Source organism: Lissotriton helveticus, chromosome 5_1, assembly GCF_964261635.1.
Source record: "Lissotriton helveticus chromosome 5_1, aLisHel1.1, whole genome shotgun sequence".
NCBI classification, from domain to species: domain Eukaryota; kingdom Metazoa; phylum Chordata; class Amphibia; order Caudata; family Salamandridae; genus Lissotriton; species Lissotriton helveticus.
In genome coordinates this window covers 2,112,989,961-2,113,010,244 of record NC_136065.1, presented here as the reverse complement: position 1 = coordinate 2,113,010,244, position 20,284 = coordinate 2,112,989,961, and the positions used below count along the sequence as shown (strand labels likewise).

Below are 20,284 nucleotides of genomic sequence, written 5' to 3'. Positions count from 1 at the left end.
TACCTTCAACAGAGTGCGCATTAGTAATGTGGGAAAGCCTCTCCGTCTTTTGTACCTGTTTTGAGCCTTCGCTCGCAGAAAGCTCTTAACTCCTTCCCACCTTCCTCATGACGCTACAAGGCAATAATTATGGCTGAACAGGTCTAGAAACCCCCACGCCCCTTCACAAAAGTCAAGAACTGCCTGAAACAGGCCCCAGACCTTCAGAATTCACAAACTCTGGGCCCTATTCACAAAGAAAAACTTAGACCAAAAGGCTGAGTTTACGACTTTCGGTACTCACAAAGTTAAGTTACGAGTAGTACCTTTACGTTTGCACTCGGGGCAGAACCTCCACACTCGGGGCAGAACCTCCACACTCGGGGCGGAACCTCCACACTCGGGGCGGAACCTCCACACTCGGGGTGGAACCTCCACACTCGGGGCGGAACCTCCACACTCGGGGCGGAACCCCCACACTCGGGGCGGAACCCCCACACTCGGGGCGGAACCTCCACACTCCACATACAGTTTCTAACAACTGAGTGCATCTGGGTCTTTAAAGATAGGTCATTATCGAAGGTGACTCCCAGGTTTCTAGCTGCCAGGGAGGGGAGGGAGAGGGGAGATCCATCTTTGGATCAGGCGCCATCCCAACCCAGATTAGGGTTAGGCCCTAACAATATGATTTATTTTATCTAACCTAAGACTGCTCTCATGTAATTTGAGAAGGCAACTTTGAAGGATTCCGAGTTGCCCTCTTAGAAGACAGGGTATTGTCAGCATATAAAACTATTGTAAGGCCGAATGTCTCAACCAGGGTAGCCAATGGAGACATGTACACATTAAACAATGTTAGTTTAAGTGCAGAGCCCTGGGGTACCTTTCAATTCAGAAGGTTTGTCTTGAAGAGGTGAGGTTTTGTCCAGATTGCTTTATTCTTGCTCAGAGAAGAACGAGATCAGCCAATCAAGTGCTGCTTCCCTGTCACCAGTCTGATAGGCGTTTTAAAAGGATGTCATGGGGGACAGTGTTGAACGCCGCCAAGAGGTCCAACAAAATGAGTGCGGCCTTGTGTCCGCAGTCTAGGGACTGTTTTTGTGACTCAGACTTCCAGCAGAGCTGTTTCGGTACAGTGTCATGTTCGAACACCTGACTGAGAGGGGTGCAGGAGGTGATTAGATTCTAAAAAATCTGAGTGTTGTTTATTTACTACAGATTCTAGTTTTTTGGTGGCTGCTGGCAGAAGATATGGGTCTAAAATTAGAAAGAATCTTACTATCTGCCGAAGGTTTCTTCAGTAGTGGGATGACACTAGCTTGTATCCATAACAGAGGAACCGAGACGGTTTGGAGGGAGGTCCTAAACACCTTTGCGTAAACAGGGCCGATAACCTCTGTTATTAGTTTTATAATACATATAGTGGCAAGGGTCAAGTGGTGATCCAGAGTTGCATGATAGAAGAAGTCTTTTTAGTTATTGTTCATTAAGACGTATGAAAGACATTAGTGAATTTAATAGGTAGGTTCAGGGGGTGCCAAAGGAAGGGCATGGGAGGGCGACGCTGCACGAACTCCAAGGTTAATTTGTATTTGAATAATTTTATTGTAAAAAAAATTAAAACTCACTTAACTCATGGCCAATCTTTGGGTTGAGTGCTACAGAGGGGGCATGTTCTTTGGCATCCATGAAGCGAAAGACAATGTTGAAGGTTTTTGGGGCTTATTTTCGGCCTTTGCTATTATATCTGTGTAGAAATAAGATCAGGCTTTTTTAAAAGTTATACAGCCAGATTCATCATTGCAAATTGCGCTCGCACCTTTGCAAGCGCAATTTTTGCATTTGGGATTCATCATCCCAAATGCAAAATTCGCTAATAGCAAAATCGCAAAATTGCGAGGAATTGCATTTAAGGCATCTCTATTTGAGATTCCTTAAATGCAATTCATTAACCATTTTTAAATTGCGAATTCGCAATTTTTGTCCGCTATTTACCGCAAAGTCTGACTTCGTGGTAAATAGCGAAAATTTAGAAAAATGCACTTTAGTGCATTTTTCCAAGTTGCATGTTACACACACACATGTCCTGTGGACATGTGTGTGCGCAACACCTGTGTACATTTGCTTTTCAGGGGTGCTACAGGGTTTCCTTTGGACACCCCTGGCACCCTTGAAATCGCATCCTTATTTGCGATTAGCAAATTACTAATCGCAAATAAGGAATAACTCCCCATTCATTCCTATGGGCCTTTAGGACAATGATGAATCTGGCTGATAGTCCTGCCCAGCCCGGGTACTTGCCAAGAACTACGCCACACACCGGAAGTAGTTACACATGTCTTTATACTTCAACTTGTAAGCAAGAACTCAACATTCTAAACCTGCATTCACTTCCTTACTCTCCAATGCTTACGTCACAGGTCTACAGAGTCCATCAGGAACCAAAAGAGTTCTGATAATCTCAATTTACACAACACTACAGGATGGATGGTTGAAAAGGTGGATGGATGTAACAAAGCAACAGAAATCTATATAAATATGTTCACTGTGAACAGTGCCCGAGCAATTTTATGTCACACCTAAAAAGGACAACACAAATATATGAAGGAAATGTGCAGAACAGTAGTAAAACACCAAAACAGCAACAAAGAAACACACAAGGGATACATGCAGAAGAAAAAAGAACAGAAAACAAACAGACAAGGGACATATGTAGGACAGAGAGACAAAAAAATAGATGTGGGGCACATAATAACAGAGAAACAAAACGAACAGGTGGGACAAATACACAACAGACATCACAAAAATAGCAACACAGAAAAGTATGAGGACCAAATGCAGAACAGAGAGAAAAATAGCAACAAAGAAACCGATGACATGAAGAATAGAAAGAAAAAATACAGAAAATGATGAGGGACACATGCAAATGAAAGAACCAAGAGAAACACAAAGCTAAAGAAGGTACAAATGCAGAACAAAGGGAAATAGTCATACAGAAACAGAGAAGGGACACATGCAGGACAGACATAAAACAAAGAACAGCAAACCCTATCGACAGAGACCAGGCCTAGATGCAGAAAAGAGAGAAAAAAGAAGGACAGCAACACAGACCGATAGTAGATGAGCGCCACATGCATAAAAAAAAAAAGAACAGCAGCACAGGCGAAGAAGGGCCACATACTTAACAGACAGAACTGGCATAATAAAGAGACAAGAACAAACAAATATGCAGACTGGCAGCTGGTGACTGCCACATTTAGAACAGAGAGAAACAGAACAGCAACACTCAAAAAGACCGACAGCGGATGGCGGACCCCATGCAGAGCAGAAAAAAGCAGAACATCCACACAGAAACAACTGACAATAGAAAGGACCACATGAAAAACAAAGATACACAGAATGACAGCAGCACAGACAGATGACAGGAGATGGGGGCCTGATGCAGAACAACAAAGAAAACAGAAAAACTGCCACACCGAAACCGATTGACAATAGGAAAGGTCAGAAAAAACAAAGATAAATAGAAGAACAGAAACAGAAAAGGTAGGGGAGGATCACAAACAAAAATGGATGAATAGAATAGCAACACAGAAACCTAGTGACTGCTGGGTAGGGTTCAAGAAGAATAGAGAAAGACAGCTGCCTAACAGCAAGCAACCAGGAGAACAGCCACAGATGAACTGACCCAGCACACAAGGGTCCAATGCAGGCCAGAGAGAAACAGAACAGCAATCCAGAAAGAGTGCAGCCCACCACACAAGGATTTGCAAGTGCTCGCTAAGGGTAAGAGTGATGAAGATTTAAGAACATTTTTAACTTGAAATTGAAAAAATATATATTTTAACGCATACTATTAATCTAAACCAAGGTAAACTATTTTGATCCTAGAACTAATAGGATAAAATGTTGCAGCACATCAATTTAAAAGTGCATCAAATGATGAATTAAAATATACTTAATTAAATAGTATGCTTTTGAAATAATTTTAGAAAGTCCACCTACTGTAAGATTTTTTATTAATGTGTATTAAAATGTACTAAACATGGTTTAAAATTTGTATTTAAATTGATGATTCTTAACTTAAAAATAAGTGATTTAAATTTATATTGATCAACTATACTATACACACATATATATACACATTAAACAAAATACATGTATAGAGATTTGAAATTTGAAATATTTGATTTAGTTAACAGCATTTTCTATGGGTTGTTATTTTAAGTCCCTGCTCCATTCATTTCTATGGAAGTGTGATGCAGAACCGGTGAGCGGCACTTACTCCAAGACTGAGCTGGAGTACATTTACTACTGTTTCAGTTCCTTTCTGGCTGTGGTAATTTTTGATGTGTGGTTGTGAATAGTAATGGGCTTACTCTTTTGTGGGTGGGTGCTTGTAGTTGTATACCACTTGACAACACTCTAATTTAGGTATAAGTATTTCCCATTCCCAGCTGCTCCTCCAAGTCCCTCCCACATTTTCTACTAAAATGTACACCTACGTGTGCGGAAATCTCCTTATCCTTGGCAGACACGACAAATGTGGCCTCCATCCATAGGTTAGTGAATAGCATTTTGTAGTACGTGAACAGTGTTACTGTAGTACTACTTTACATAATAGAAAATGTGGTTGTGACTAGACCACAATATCTTCAGGGAGTTTTCCAAATTTTTAGACATGTTGTTTCTTTCCAAAGAAAGTAGCCGAATGTCCAAATGCATCCATGTCCTATGCGTACGCGTACTAATAAGTATACAAAGCGAGTCTGAATGCGTCTCCACACGCGTGCAATGCGAGGAACTTTGAATGCACACACTGTTCGTGTAAGACACCTGCAGATTGTACAAGGTTGATGCATGCGACATGCCCTTTACACCTAGATGCACTTATCATTGAGACTTTAATGACTTAAATCACTAAACCAACTTAGTGGGTACACGCCTTGTTCGAGATCTTCAGACCAGGTGCTCGAAACGTCGAAACATCGAGGAGCACAAAAGGCATGCCAAAGGACTCGGGTATGAACACCCACATGCAACTTCAAGAGCGTGCGGTGCATTGTGTATTCATTTTGATCCACATTGCTGTTATCGATTAACAAGCTTCCATACCCTTAATTGCCACACTGACACTACAATGTGCATGTTTCACTGGTAACCATGTAGAATCTACCACTAATACAACTTGTTGTAGTAAATCTTGTACTACAACTTCTCAAACATCATTCACAGTGACAATAGAGCTTGTTTTTAACAAAATGCCTGGCATGTGTCCCAATGCTGGACAAGGGCCTTCCTCTATGGGGAGTCCGATGACCTGCACTCAAATGAATATGCTACTTACCAGTATGCATCTGTTCTTGGCATGTAGGGCTGCTAACATTCATATCTTAGCATTAGATCGCCGCCTAGTGTTGGGTCCGGATGATCGCACATTGTTGTCCTGGAAGAGTCTTCGAAGTATCCTGAGATAGGTGGCTCCTCCCCTGGACTACAGTGCGCATGGGCATCGGCTCCATCCCCAGATTGTTTTTCGCCATTGTGGCAGAAGATGGAGTGAAAAGTGTAAAGGATGTCCATGCTAATGACTGAATACAATAGTATATCTGCAGCTGCGACAGGCACCGGGGAGGAGGGTGGGCGATATGAATGTTAGCAGCCCTACATGCCAAGAACAGATGCATACTGGTAAGTAGCATATTCAGTTCGAGGCATGTGGGCTGCTAAATTCATATCTTAGCATAGAATACATAGCAGTCCCTCCATCAGCGGCGGTTGCCCGTGCCAGCTGCAGAAACCTGAAAGAGAGTTTTGAGAACAGCCTGTCCTACAGCAGCTTGCTGCTTGGAATGCACATCAACACAGTAGTGTTTTGTAAAGGTATGTGGTGTAACCCACGTGGCTGCTCTGCAAATGTCCTCTAAAGGAATGTTCCCTAGGAAAGCCATGGATGCCCCCAATTTGCGTGTGGAGTGCGCCCTTGGGGGTATCGTTAGAGTGCGTTTGGCCTTTTGATAACATATTTGGATGCACTTAACAATCCACCCGGCTATTCCTGCTTTGGAAATAGGGTTGCCTTTGTGTTGTGGTGCGAAGGCAACAAAAAGTTGTTTTGTCTTTCTAAAGGGTTGTGTCCTGTCTATGTAGTACATCAACGCCCTCCGTACATCTAAGGTATGGAGCATTCTTTCCGCCACCGTTTGTGGGTTTTGAAAGAATGCCGGCAAGTCAATAGTTTGGTTGAGATGAAACTGTGACACCACCTTCGGAAGGAATTTGGGGTTAGTGCGTAGCACTACCCTATTTGGATGAATCTGAATGAAAGGCTCTTGGATTGTGAGCGCTTGTAGCTCACTAACACGCCTCAGTGACGTAATAGCTATTAGGAAAGCTACTTTCCACGTTAGGAACTGGAGTTCACACGAGTGCAGTGGCTCAAAAGGTGGTCCCATCAGTCTGGTGAGGACCACATTGAGGTTCCACACCGGAGCTGGTGGTGTTCTTGGGGGAATGACTCGTTTCAGACCTTCAAGGAAAGCTTTAATGGCAGGCACTCTGAAGACAGAGAGATGCTGCCTGTTCTGAAGATAAGCCGCTATGGCGGATAGATGTATCCGAATGGAAGTGTACGCTAGATTGCACTTGTACAGATGTAGCAGATAACAAATGATGTTAGGGATAGATGCATCTAGCGGGGTGATGTCATTAGCCGTACAGTAAATGACAAAACGCTTCCATTTTGCAGCATAGCATGCTCTGGTAGTTGGCTTCCTTGCCTCCTTGATGATGTTCATGCATTCTGGAGGTAAGTTAAGGTATCCGAACTCTAGGACTTCAGGAGCCAGATCGCCAGGTTGAGCTGTTGCGGATCTGGATGCTGAATTTCTCCATGGTTCTGCGTCAAAAGTCTGGGCGTGAGGCGCAGTCTTTGATGCGGCACCACTGAGAGTTCGAGGAACGTGGTGTACCATGCTTGGCGCGCCCACGTTGGAGCAACTAGGATGAGAGTCATCGCGTGCTGCCTTAGCTTTCTTGCCACCAGCGGTATCAGAGGGGCTGGCGGAAAAGCGTACGCAAATTTGCTTGACCAGTTCATCCATATCGCATTCCCCTGCGACTGTGGGTGAGGGAACCTGGCGGCAAAGTGTTGGCATTTTGCGTTTTCTCTTGTTGCAAACAGGTCTATCTCCGGATGACCCCACTGCTGGAAGTACGGGTGGAGTACAGATGGGTGCAACTCCCACTCGTGCATTTGATGGCTGTGTCTGCTGAGCAGATCCGCCATTAGATTGTCCTTGCCCGGGAGGTGTTCTGCCATGAGGAAGATGTTCCTTTGAATGGCCCACTTCCACATGCCCTGAGCCAGATGAGACAGCTGTGGCGAGTGGGTGCCCCCCTGCTTTTGAATGTAGTACATCGCGGTCATGTTGTCCGTCCGGACCAACACTACCTTGTTGCACAGATGTACAATGAAGGACTTGAGTGCCATGAAGATTGCCATCAGTTCCAGATAGTTGATGTGCATCTTCTGTTGCTGCGTCGTCCATAGTCCCTGCACAGTGTAATTGAGCAGATGAGCTCCCCATCCCTGGAGAGATGCGTCCGTTGTCAGGGTAATCTGTGGCACTGGCTCCTGGAACAGTCGGCCCTTGCAAAGGTTGTGTGGAGTCCACCAATGCAGAGAGTCGTATGCCCGACTGGTAACCAACACTAGGTCTGTTAATTGTCCTTGAGCCTGTGTCCACTGATTTGCTAAGCACTCCTGGAGCGGGCGCATATGTAACCGTGCATGAGGGACTATGAAGATGCAGGAGGCCATCATGCCTATCAACTGCATGAACACTCTCGCTGGAAGTGAGTGTTGTGATCTGAACTTCAGGATCAGAGACTGCATGCTGTCTATCCTGACTTGGTTTGGTTGAGCCACGGCTGTCAGGGTATTGATCGTCGCGCCTAGAAACTGCCGGACATGCGCCGGTTGAAGGTGCGACTTTGGGTAGTTCAACGAGAAACCTACATCGTGAAGGAGGTGAATGGTAGTCGACATGTCCGCGGCACACTGTTGTTCTGACTTGGCTTGAACGAGCCAGTCGTCCAGGTAGGGGTAGACATGGATGCCCTGCCTCCTGAGGTGCGCCGCTACTGTCGCCAGACACTTTGTAAACACCCTTGGGGCTGTGGTGACTCCGAAGGGTAGGACTTTGAACTGATAATGTTTGCCTTGGATAGTGAACCTGAGGTATTTTCTGTGGGACGGGTGTAGTGGTATGTGGAAATAAGCATCCTTGAGGTCTAAGGTTGCTAAGAAGTCCCCCAGGTTTAATAAGGGAAGAATCTGTTGCAGTGTGAGCATATGGAAATGTTCTGACAGTATATACAGGTTTAGGGGACGTAGATCCAGAATGGGTCTGAGATATCCGTCCTTCTTTGGGATAAGGAAGTACAGGGAATACACCCCTGTGCCTTCCTCCTCCACTGGCACGAGCTCGATTGCGCCTTTTTGCAGCATCACCACTACCTCCTGCTGCAATAAGTGCAAGTGCTCTGCGGACATAGGCCTTTGCCTTGGCGGGATGTTGGGTGGAGTGGATTTCAACTCTAGGCAATAACCATACTGGACTAGTTGACGCACCCACCTGTCTGTGGTGATGTTTCTCCAGACGGGCAGGAACTGCTGCAGTCTCCCCCCGACAGGTGTTAAGTGGTCGGGGGGCAGTGACAGAGAGTCACTGTTTGCTTGGGGTAGAGGAGCGGGAGCTGTTGTTTCCTCTGCCGCGACCTCTGTTGCTGTTATTTCTGTAACCTCCCTTGTTCTGTTTTGTGAACGAGGATTGTGCTCCACCTTTTGAGAATTGAGATTGTTGACCCATTTGTCCTCTGGTGACTCCACGTGCACCTGAGCGACGAAAATTGTTGCCACGAAACTGTTGTGACTGTAGGGCCCCCATGGACTTAGCAGTTTCTGTGTCCTTTTTTATCTTTTCGAGGGTGGTGTCAACATCTGGACCAAACAGTCGATCAGGATTGACTGGCTGATTAAGGATGGTTGTCTGAATATCAGGTTTAAACCCAGATATGCGGAGCCAAGCCTGTCGTCTCAGCATGACGCTAGTGTTGATCGCCCTAGCTGCTGTGTCTGCGGCGTCAAGTGCACACTTGATGGCTGCGTTGGAGATCAACTTTCCTTCCTCTATAAGCAGTTTTGTGCCCTCTTGAAACTTTGGAGGCAGGTGTTGTACAATCTGTTCTAGGGTGTCATAATGCGCCCTATCGTAACGTGCTAAGAGTGCTTGTGTATTAGAAATACGCCAAAAGTTGGCAGCTTGTGCAGCTACTCTTTTGCCCCCTGCCTCTAGCACTTTGGACTCCTTATCCGGGGGAGGAGCTTCACCCGTTGTTTGGGAGTTGGCCCGTTTGCGGGCATTGGCGACCACCAGGGAGTCTAGCGGCAACTGTCCCCGAATGTATGCAGGGTCTGCAGGTGCTGGTCTGTACTTTTTTTCAATACGTGGATTGACCACTCTCGCCCTAGTGGGTTCCTTAAAGATGTCCGCAGCATGTTTGAGGACTCCCTTGAGCATAGGCAGTGTCTTTACAGTCCTCTCAGAGACTGAAAACGTGTCAAAGAGAAAGTCTTCTTCAACCGGGTCAGCATGCATGTCCACATCATGATTAGCAGCTGCCCTCTCAATTAGTGCATGAAAACCTGCAGAATCCTCTGTTGGGGATGCACGTGCACTGAAAGGCTGTGGGTCTTGCCCCACACCTTGGGTGCCTTGGTCACCAATGTCATCATATGCATCTGTGTGTGCATCTGGTTCATTTACTGGGAAGGTGTATTGGTCCTCCTCATTGTAACCCTCACCATCAGAACGGTCTGGTGAGGGAGTAGGGCTTCTTCTTGGAGGAGGCTGGATAGGCTCTATGAGGTTAGAAGCGTCCAGAGGAACTTTTTTCTTCTTTAGTGGGATAACATAGGAGTCTAGAGGCTCTGATGTGATCCTTCTTTTGTATATTGTCAATTTGCCTGTGTTGGCGTCGATGAAGTGCTCAGAATCGTCCTCGGATCCGAGTTCTCGACTTGAAGGTACCCCCGCCGTAGAAGAATCCGCCTGCTTTGGCGTCGATTTTGTAGAAAAAGCCTTCGGAGCCTCTTTCGGCGGCAGAAGGAAGAGAAGCTTGCTTTTAGGCTTGGCCGGAGCATCCTTCGGCGTCTGAGGCGACGGTAACGGAGCCGACGTAGCAGCGGCCTTTTCCCTGATTCTCTGCAGCGAAGCGGCGATGGGAGACGCTTCATCCACAGTGGCTTTTGGCGCTGACGAGGACGTCTTGACCTTCCCCTCGGATCCGACGTGATGGTGGCCCTTCTGAGGTTTGGGCGCCGATGCCGTTGACGCCGACCCAGAGTCCTTGGACCGATGCGCAGACGTGCCAGCAGTTGATCCGTGCGCTTGAGTCGGTTCCGTATCCACTACGCTGCTGGCCTTGGCGTGCTTGGACGGTGTCGCAGCGGTTGATCCGTGCCGACCACCCTTTTTAGAGGATCCCTCCTCCTGCGCCGATTTCGTTCCAGCGGAATCGATCGACTTCTTCGGCTTCTGCGGACCGGAGCCCGACGGAGCCGATGCGGCAGCGGGTGCAGTATGTTTTTGTGGGCCGGCCGCCATTTTAGGGACGCTCGAGTCCATAAGTTTCGGTTTCGTTTTCGGGTCGGCCATTTTAGGTGTCGTCGACACCGCCGGTTTCTGTTTCGATCCGGCTCGCCCAGCAAGTACGTCCGTGGCCGGGCCTGATGGCGGGGCCGTGGCTTGCGGCACTGGGTCTTGGGTAAGGCCACTTGGCGATCCCGTGACCCGATCTTGATCTTCGAAACCTTCGGGGCATAGCTCGTCTCCAGAGCTATCTGCCGTGGCCCCATAAATCTCTTCGACGTCCCCTACCTCGTCGACGTATTGAAGGTCTTGACCCGCGACTCCGTCGTCGTCCTCCGGATCCGCCTCGACCTCCGTTTCGGGTGGGGAGATTTGGAGAAGATGACCCTGTTCATCTTCTTCCTGGTCGCCGAAGATGTTTTCTGGATCGGGGGCCGCTTGTCTGGCCTCCAGGCGCACCGCGCGCCGAAGCTTGAGAGTCTTTTTCGACCTGAATTGAGCGCAAGCCTTACACTTGCCGTCGTCATGGTCCGGTGAAAGGCATTTGTTACAGACCGGGTGGAGGTCTATATGTGGGTACTTGGACCCACAGAGCGGACAGTACTTAAACGGACTCCGCTCCATGCTGTAAAGTTGTAGTCGTGTCGCGATGAGAAGGCCTCGATGTTCGAAGAGTGTAGACTCCGTTGAATCCGACTTCAAGAGTTGGAAGAACCCGAGACCGTGCGCGAACAATACCGACGCTAGAAAATACAAGGCCTTTTGGCCTGAAAAAGTTAGTTTTTCTCGGTTCCGACAAAGAGAAGTCGGGACCACATCCGAACCCAATGGCGGAAAAAAACAATCTGGGGATGGAGCCGATGCCCATGCGCACTGTAGTCCAGGGGAGGAGCCACCTATCTCAGGATACTTCGAAGACTCTTCCAGGACAACAATGTGCGATCATCCGGACCCAACACTAGGCGGCGATCTAATGCTAAGATATGAATTTAGCAGCCCACATGCCTCGAACGGAAAGATACTGCCAACCACAGTGTCTTGAACTGCACTGAAAACTATAATGCTAGCCTTCTGCACATAACCACTGGACTGGGGTGAAAACCTACCATGAAACAGATGTTTTGGTCAAACCTGGCCTGGGTTCTTATCACAGTGCAGACAGTGATGACTCCCAGAAGTATACAGTGCCACCAATGTGCCTACCGCTCAGATCTCCGGCTTTCCCATTTGCTCAAAGCAGGAGCAGTCATCTCGGTTCTTGTGCAATGAGTCACAAGTCTGCAGGACTGACATCTGGGATACCTCATGGCAGAGAGCAAAGCAGAGCAGACTCCTCATGAAAAAGCTTATCTGTTGAGGACACTGCCCTTGAAAAAAAGTTTAAGGTCACTTCAAATGCCTCTGGTCTGCAAAAAGCCTATGAGTGCCTTGGAGTGTGGGAGGAAGAAAGCAAGAAGCTAAAGAGGGCAATGAATGTGAAACAGTGAAGTAATTTAAGAAACTAATAGTTATCAGAGGAACTTTCTTTATGTAGGCAAGCTGTAAAAGACATGTCCCGCCATATGTATGAGAAATGCAAACCCTGCAAGCTGGTCCATTGGTCGTCAAAGTACTCTTCGCCTCTTCAACGCTGAGGTTCAAACAGGTCATCTTAACAGGATTAAGGAGCCAGTGCAGTAGAACATCCATTCACAAACAACTGCTCCCCCTTCTTGGGTCAAAAACCTCTTCTGTCTCTCTGCTTAGTGAATAAGCCCACCTTTGGCAGGCAATGGTATGAATGAGGCCTCCTCTGTCTGATGATTATTTATTTATTTGAAAGTTTTATATTTATTTGAAAGTTTTTTTTTTTTTTATTTGAAAGTTTTATATAGCGCGAACAAGATCTTTGCAGATAACAGAGCGCTTTACAAAATGTATATGTCTTTGAAGTTAGTTTAGGTCTTGTGGGAGAATAGTTTACTGGCACAGCTCTGATACACTTTAAGACTCATTCTTCATTCTCCCAGCTTCAGGAATAAAAAAACATGGCCTCCCGCCTTAGATGAACGCAGTAAGGTAAGGACCACAGGTTTGAGCTTGGTAAAAGGAAACGCGGTTCAGAATAGGTCATAGGTTTCACAGCACGATGCCAGAGTGGTCTTGAAATGGATTCCAATGGAGTAATGTTTGCAAGAGCACAACAGGCAGCAAACAACAGTAGAAGCCGGGGCATATCCACTTGAGACCAAATGAGACTTCGCTTTGGAATTGGCCTCAAGTTTTCTCAAATTTTGGGATTCCAAGGACAGTATGCTTCCTCTACGCTCATTAGTGACTCTTTTTCACAGATTCCTCCTCCAATATTTGGGATTATGGCCCCAATCCAGACACCAGTACGGAACCCGAAGCGGGTTCAAGAGGTCCAGACAACATGGAGGGTAAATATGCTGGTGAAAAGCCATCTGAGAGTCCCTGCGGATCCTTTTGGCAAATAAGCCAGTGTGAGCTGGGAGAATGCCAAATATGACGGCATGGCCACTCAAACGCCCTCGACCTGTTCCCATGTTGCAGATGGACCCGGAAACTCTGGATGAAATCGGCTCCATGGGATGGGAGCGAGACCTAGAGGCACGGTGACGCCCTGGCACTTTCTAAGGTGAATGTTAGTGACACAAAGGGGCCGAGTCCCGCTTGGAGTTCTTATGGTTTTTCTTCAACTTATCCGAGGGCTTCGACTGCGAGGAAGATCTGCCTCTGGAACGAACTTGGGAACGGGTGCTCGCTTTCGATTTCTACCAGGACTGGGGCTGGCCCCAGGCTTTCCGGTGTTTCCATCTTATTTTCTAGGATGGTGTTAGGATTTATCTGGGCACAGTTGTTACAGGCCATGCAGTTGTGTGACAAACTCAAGCACCAGAGGCACGACTCATGGGGATCGGTCACAGAAATCTGCTTGTGACAGTCTCTACAAGGCTTAAACTCTATTTTTTTAGGGTCTAACATCCCTTGCACACTGGAAGCTTTTGTGGAATAAAATCTCTTCACAGAGTGAAGGAAGGAAGGAAGGAGTAAAGCTCCAGATCCACGCCTTAAGGCATGGAAACTAGTGGCACTGATATCAGCGTGCATAGGTGGCGCTTTTATGCAGGTCTGTTCATCACTTTCGGAGAGCACCAGCATTGAGGCAGAGTTGCACAGTGCGCCATCTACCAGCATGCAGGAGCACTGTTTTGAGTTTTGCAGATCTAGTCAGAAGCCTGGAGAAATACACATGGTGAGGAATCGGAGGTTAGAAGTAACCATCAGAACAGCTTTGATGCTAACATTCTGTCCATAACATTGTGGCACCTTCTGCACGGCCGCTGGAAAAACAGGAGTGTGGAAGTACGCTGCCGGAAATAGTGATGTGTTTCGGAAAATATACTTCTGTTGACAAGGAGCACAACATATTGCATGTGCAACAAACAGACACCCAAAATCAGCAGCCCAAGCCCCACATACTTTTGGGTTTATCCTCCTATTTTTTGTTTATCCTCCTTATTTGCCACTACTTTTTTTTAATTAACAACAATTGTTAAATTCAATGGACATTTTTTTGCTTCTCTTTAAAAATCAAAAAGGCTCTTTTTAGAACCAACTTTACTTGTCAAAAATAGAACTCTTTCTATCTCTTTACTATCTGCTCCCAACTATAAAGTGCTTTTGCACACAGCAAGTTTTAATTTTTTGGTATTGCTTGCTCTACACACCACTATTACAAAAGTATATAATTACATCTGGTATAGTGGATAGACTGGCACACTTCAGCCTATGCTCACTGTCAAATAATTTGTCCATCAGTCATGATGAGTGGGTGTCGGTTACTCTTGCGTGCCCCTACACCCAACTATCACTTCAGGCAAATGGCCTGACCTGCTTCTTGCCCCTTATTTTAGAGTCAACAGACATTTCCGGCGCCCAACATTCAGTGTACACAACCACCGCGGTGCATGGTCCTTGGTAATGGCGAAAGCTTACCTGATCTCAGGCCCAGCTCTCCTGTGCTGCTAAACCGCTCTTCTTCCTCCCCTGTTTTCCGAGTGCTTTCTACTGCTTTTGCCTCGTTTTTTACTGCCTTCTCCTTACTTCCTACCTACCTCAGCGCGGCATTCGACACCGTGTCGCATGCGGTCCTCGCCCAAACACTCCACTCCCTGGGCATCCGTGGGGCAGCTCTCAACTGGATTAGATCATTATTGGAAAACCGCACGTTCCAGGTCTTCTCACAAACTGCCTGCTCCGATACCATGACATTCAAACACGGAGTTCCACAGGGCTCTATTCTTAGCCCGTTGCTTTTCAACGTGTATATGAGCCCCCTGGCCAAAATAGTGGAGGAAACAGGGCTTTTAATGTTTTCCTACGCTGATGATTCCCAGCTGCTTTTTTCTTTATCAGCTGCAGATTCTGATAATTCCTCCACCCTACAACTCGGACTCTGTAAAATCGCCGACTGGATGCAAAAAAACTTCCTAAAACTTAACGGCGAAAAAACCGAGTTAATCGTGTTGGGCAAAAATAAAGAACTTTGGGGACCCCAACATTGGCCAACTGAAATGGGCACCCCCCCTACCCCGGTTACTCATGCTCGCAACCTGGGCGTCATTATTGACGACTCACTCAGTTTACATCAGCAAGCGGTAAAGACTTCAGCCACCTGCTTTGCCATATTAAAATGGCTAAAAAAGATCTGTTGGATGCTGCCTGAAAACACCAAGAAAACAGTTGTCAATGCCCTAATAACATCTAGGCTAGATTATGGCAACGTTTTGTACTTGGGGGCGAACAAAGCTACTGTCCGCAGGTTGCAATCAGTGCAAAATGCAGCAGCCAGACTTCTCTGTAAAATTCCCATCTCTACTCCAACCACTAAATACATCAGGAAGTTACACTGGCTAAAAATTGAAAACCGAGTTAAATTCAAATCTCTATGTTTTATGCACAGGATTTCCACCAACACCGCTCCTAAATATCTGCAAAACCTGGTGCGCCCCTACCGTCCTTCCAGATCTCTTCGGTCTTCCACGGCAAATCATTTTGAAATTCCAAGGACCAGGCTGTCACGCATGGGTGGCAAGTCCTTCTCATTCCTAGGACCTTCGCTCTGGAATTCAATGCCACATACATTGCGGTCTGAGTCGAATTACATCACATTCAGAAAAGCCTTAAAAACATGGCTCTTTAACATCTAGTTTCTGTAACCGCATTGCTATTGGGATCTGCCGCGCCGGGAAACCCTTTGTTGGGTAGCTGTGCGCATTACAAATGTAAACAAATAAATAAATTACTTTCCCAGTTTTTCCTGAGTGCTTTCTCTGCTTTTTTTTCTTACTAAATTCTCCTTCCTTTCCTCGTTTTCCTTAGTGCTTTCTCCTGCTTTTCCCTTGTTTTTCACTGCTTCTCCCTGGTTTTTCCTAATTTCAGAGGGACTCAAGACATGGCTGTTCTAATAAACAGAGGTCGACGAAGCAGCTAGCAAATCCAGTACCTTGAGACCCTCACAGGTGATTTGCAGCACTTTATAAATATAAATCCTGATTGATTGATTGATCTTGCAGGTAGTTATTGTACAGCTATTATTGAAGTAAGTTTGAACTGTGTACTACATTTACCAGGATGCAAAGGGGCGACCTGTGCTGGGACTGTGAGGCAGTGTGCTCCCAACCCCCATTCAGTTATTGTGCAAATCTACACATAAAGCAGCAGCTTACTAATTGTAAGAATACACCCATTATTTGAACCCCCAGGGACTGGTCAGGCACTCACCGGATCTTCTAAGCAAACAGTGAATAAACATACACTGAAGGTAGATTACAGAACATGTGCCTACTTCATGAATCCTGCCAAGCACTCACACGGTCGTCTTAGCAGCCAATGAGTGGGCACACAAATGAAGGCAGCTCCCTGAACATTCACCCACTCCAGGAACCCCTACGGCTTCGACAGGCACTCACCTGATTTTGTGATCTGCCAGTGACTGGACATATTCAGTCTCGGAGGGAGTGAGCAACAACAGGCTGCTCCCGGGGCACCCAATCCGCGCTGTGCGTCCGATGCGATGTATGTACTCTGCTGGCGAAGTGGGAGCACTGTACTGTGCAAAAAGGAAACAACAGCATTTACAATCAGGGGCAACCCTCACACAGCGGTGGAATAAAACACTGCAATGAGCACATTGGAGGACACTACAATACATTTCCAAACGACAGCTCCCACTAGAGCTTTTCACGAGCACTGAAACAAGTGCTAAGAGGCGCTTCAGCAGAGAGTTTGTGCTAGATGGCAAGTGCACTTCATTCCTTCTAGTCTGTTCAGTGAAGACAGACAACTGATCACAGTGCTACAAAAAAGCTCAAAGCCAGACTGCTGCAGGGATTCTGCTCAGGAATAGAACTATGCTTGGAACTACAGAACATCAGTAGATAGGGACTGAGTCACCATACCACCTCAGTACCATGAGCAAGAGTCAGACTATAGCGTCTCACTTGCCCTCAAACTCGTAACCTGGGAGACAAGTGAACCGACACCCGAGAACACAACACCACCGACCCTTTTAGGGATTGCGGTAATACAACCCCCCCTTTCACAAGCACACTCGTACTCATCCACAATAAGAAAGGAAAGAGACACGAAGAAAGTTTGAAATGTTTATTTAAACTATAATGCTCTAGAATGCAGCATATGTGCCACAATCCAAAAACAACTGCCTAGCAAAAATACCATCAGCACTGTCAATAAACCGTATATAATGAAAAGCCTTGTCATACGATAAGACAATATAGCCCAGTGGTCTTTAAACAGTGGAGTGCTAGTCCACCGCACCCCAGTGGCAAGCAGAAGCCCCATAACGCACTCACGAATGGTTTTGATAAGTACATTTTGTAGCCTGTTTACGTCATTGTGCACTTTTGGCCTAATTTTTAAAGGCAAATGGGCTTGTACTGAGAATGGCTTGGATTGGTGTAAGGAAAGGCAGGAGAAGCCTTGGAAACTCGTAAGTAGCGAAGGGTGGACAGGGAGACTGAGCATAGCACACATGAAAATTTCTACTGTCTAGACGAGAGTCAGAAGATGGGGGCTGATTGTGGTTTTAAAAAAGACTACCCAGTGGTAGTTTACAGAAGTGTTTTGGCTGGGTATTTGGAGAGGCGTTTTAGATTGGGGTTTTTAACAGGTTTAGCGGTGCTATGAAAAGGGGTACTGAATGATGTCTTACAAACTGGGTTTTGCGTGGAGCTTGGTAAAGGATGTCTGAACTATGCTTTCTAGCAAGGGCGCCGAGTACTGCTTTTACGGGTGAGATCTGTGTGGTGCTTTTCAGAGAAAGTCGAGGTATGGCTTTGCAGAGGGGGCCCAAACTGAGCTTTCTAGAGGATGTCTTGTTGAGAACTCTGGAGAATGAATCTGGCTGCCCTGTCAAGTACTACGCAGGAGTGGTTAGACTAAAGCGTCATAGTACTGGTGTCCGCATCACAGCACTAAAATGCATTAGTCACTAAATTTTTTGTTATGGTCAGGACATTAACCCGTTGCATGCGTTCGTCGGCCAACGGCCGTCGCGAGAACTACCTCCGTAGTGCTGCGCACGTCCGTTGGACGACGCGGCCCAGCTCACTCCACTAAACGGCTGCACCGCAGGGGAATTGCAGCCACGGTTAACGAGTTAAGGGGTAGTAGGTTAGTGACCTTTGATTGCAGATGTTTTTCAACAGCTTCTAGAAATTTTGAATGCTTCTCATTGCTTAAAAGGGTGCAATTTCTGAGATATAGCTCATTCCATGCACGTCATTGCTTTTTTTTGGTCATGGGAAAGTTTTCTTTAAGTTTTGCACATTTGGTTGTTGAATGTCACTCCTAAGCACACTGAAATCATGGAAATGTGACACATAAGCATTCAGAAAACTTAGCAGCTTTGGTCGGGCTGTGAATTTTCAGGGGTTTCAGGATAGAGCGTTGGAAGTACAGATCAGGATGGTGCTTTGCAGAGAGGATCTGAATGGGGCTTTGGCAAAAATTTAAATTGATACTCGTATAGCGCACTACTCACCCGCAAGGGTCTCAAGGCGCTTGTACGAATACCGCTGTGGAACCCATCCTGGCTTTCCCTGTGAGGTGTCCACTCCTGGGCACCCCCAAGGTGGAGGCCAGGCATCCTTAGCGTTGTGGGGGCCTTTGTGGAGATTAAGCAAGCTATTGCCAAGAGTTGCAGAGTGGGACTCCATGATTGGAATAGGCACCGAGGCGAGAATTATCAGGTCCGTGGAATTTTTGAGCTCAAGACCCGCCGAGGCGGGGAATTGAACCCTGGTCCCGGCTAGACCTCTGCATCAGGGTCTGCCGCTCTAACCATTGAGCCACACTTCTCCACTAAGGAGAAGTAAGAGGACCTGGATGGGGCTTTTTCCCAGGGGAAATCCCTATAAACTGACAGTTTAGTTAGCTTTCTTACCCTTGTCTCGATCTGCCCTTTCATATGTTTGAGGTGGGGCCCGACCCTCAAACAACTTGCTCAGGAGGGGCTTGGTATAACAAAGTTTGAAGACCACTGCTATAGCCTAACTACCCTCCCCTTCTACAGAAGCGAACCGATTTTACGGCAAAGATCTCTGGGTTTAGGAGCGGACCCCATACCTTAGCATACACAGATGGACGCTCTACATCTTAGATACAGACGTGATCTTCTCTTACGAAAAATATCTCTCTCTCTCTCTCTGTTACGTTGCTGTGCATACCTATATGGCAAGGGTTACATGTTCATAAAAAACAGCAGTATTTCTGTCGTGTTTCTAGGTGCTAGTGATTGAGCAAAACAAAATAAGGGACATTGATGTTTGACCTCGTCTATTGTTCAGACTGAATACGAGGAAAGAACAGAACGAGAAAACAACTGCAAGTTCTGTGTGAAAATATAATGTGGTACAGAAGCAAACGTGGTTATATAGCAAAGTGTGCAAAGCTAATGCGACCTGTGTCGTGCACAGTTAGGCTAACATAGGGAAACCACAATGAGCTCTGTACAGAACACATGACAAAACTACTCTGCACAACTCTAACATCGTCAGTGGACGGCATAAAGGACCAAATTATGCGCCAAGTTTATCTAAATTATGCAGCAAAACATGCAAAGTGTGCTGCATATTCTATGGCAGTGTTTTTTCTTTTATCAATTTCAACTTTAAAGAGAAGTTTCGGTGAAATCTTCCAATTTTGCAAATTATGTGGCAAATGTTGAAAATCCATAATATAGCCTTATAGCCTGCCGTAGAGGGCTATACCGGCTATTAAAGGCCCTCTCCAGCGTTAAAGGCCCGAGCCGAAGGCAAGGGCCTTTAACAAAGGAGAGGGACTTTAATAGCCGGTATAGCCCTGCTACGAAGGGCTATAAGGCTATTAGAACATTCTGTCACTAGAGGGCAAAATGTTCTAACAAAAAAAACAAAGCCTTATGGGAGCGTGATGTGTTTGGAATCCCCTCAGGCGCCCTGAAGCCTTTGTTTACAGCCAGAGCTGTGAACAAAGAAGCATTGGAATGTTGGAGCTCCCGGCTTACACCAGCCATTATAAGCCTGAGCACTCCATTGTTTTCAATTGAGCTCCAACATTCCAATGTTCTAATAATGCGGTAAACACTG

The 20,284-nt window shown here is 46.4% G+C and overlaps 1 protein-coding gene across 1 annotated transcript in view; it reads right to left on the bottom strand.

The window, feature by feature from the left end:
- DDX31 (DEAD-box helicase 31) overlaps positions 1–20,284 on the bottom strand; it is a 227,763-nt gene that overhangs the window by 113,546 nt on the left and 93,933 nt on the right. Inside the window, exon 16 of the mRNA XM_078646174.1 lies at positions 16,607–16,746. Coding sequence (XP_078502300.1) covers positions 16,607–16,746 — 140 coding nt within the window. The remainder of the gene's footprint in view (positions 1–16,606; positions 16,747–20,284) is intronic.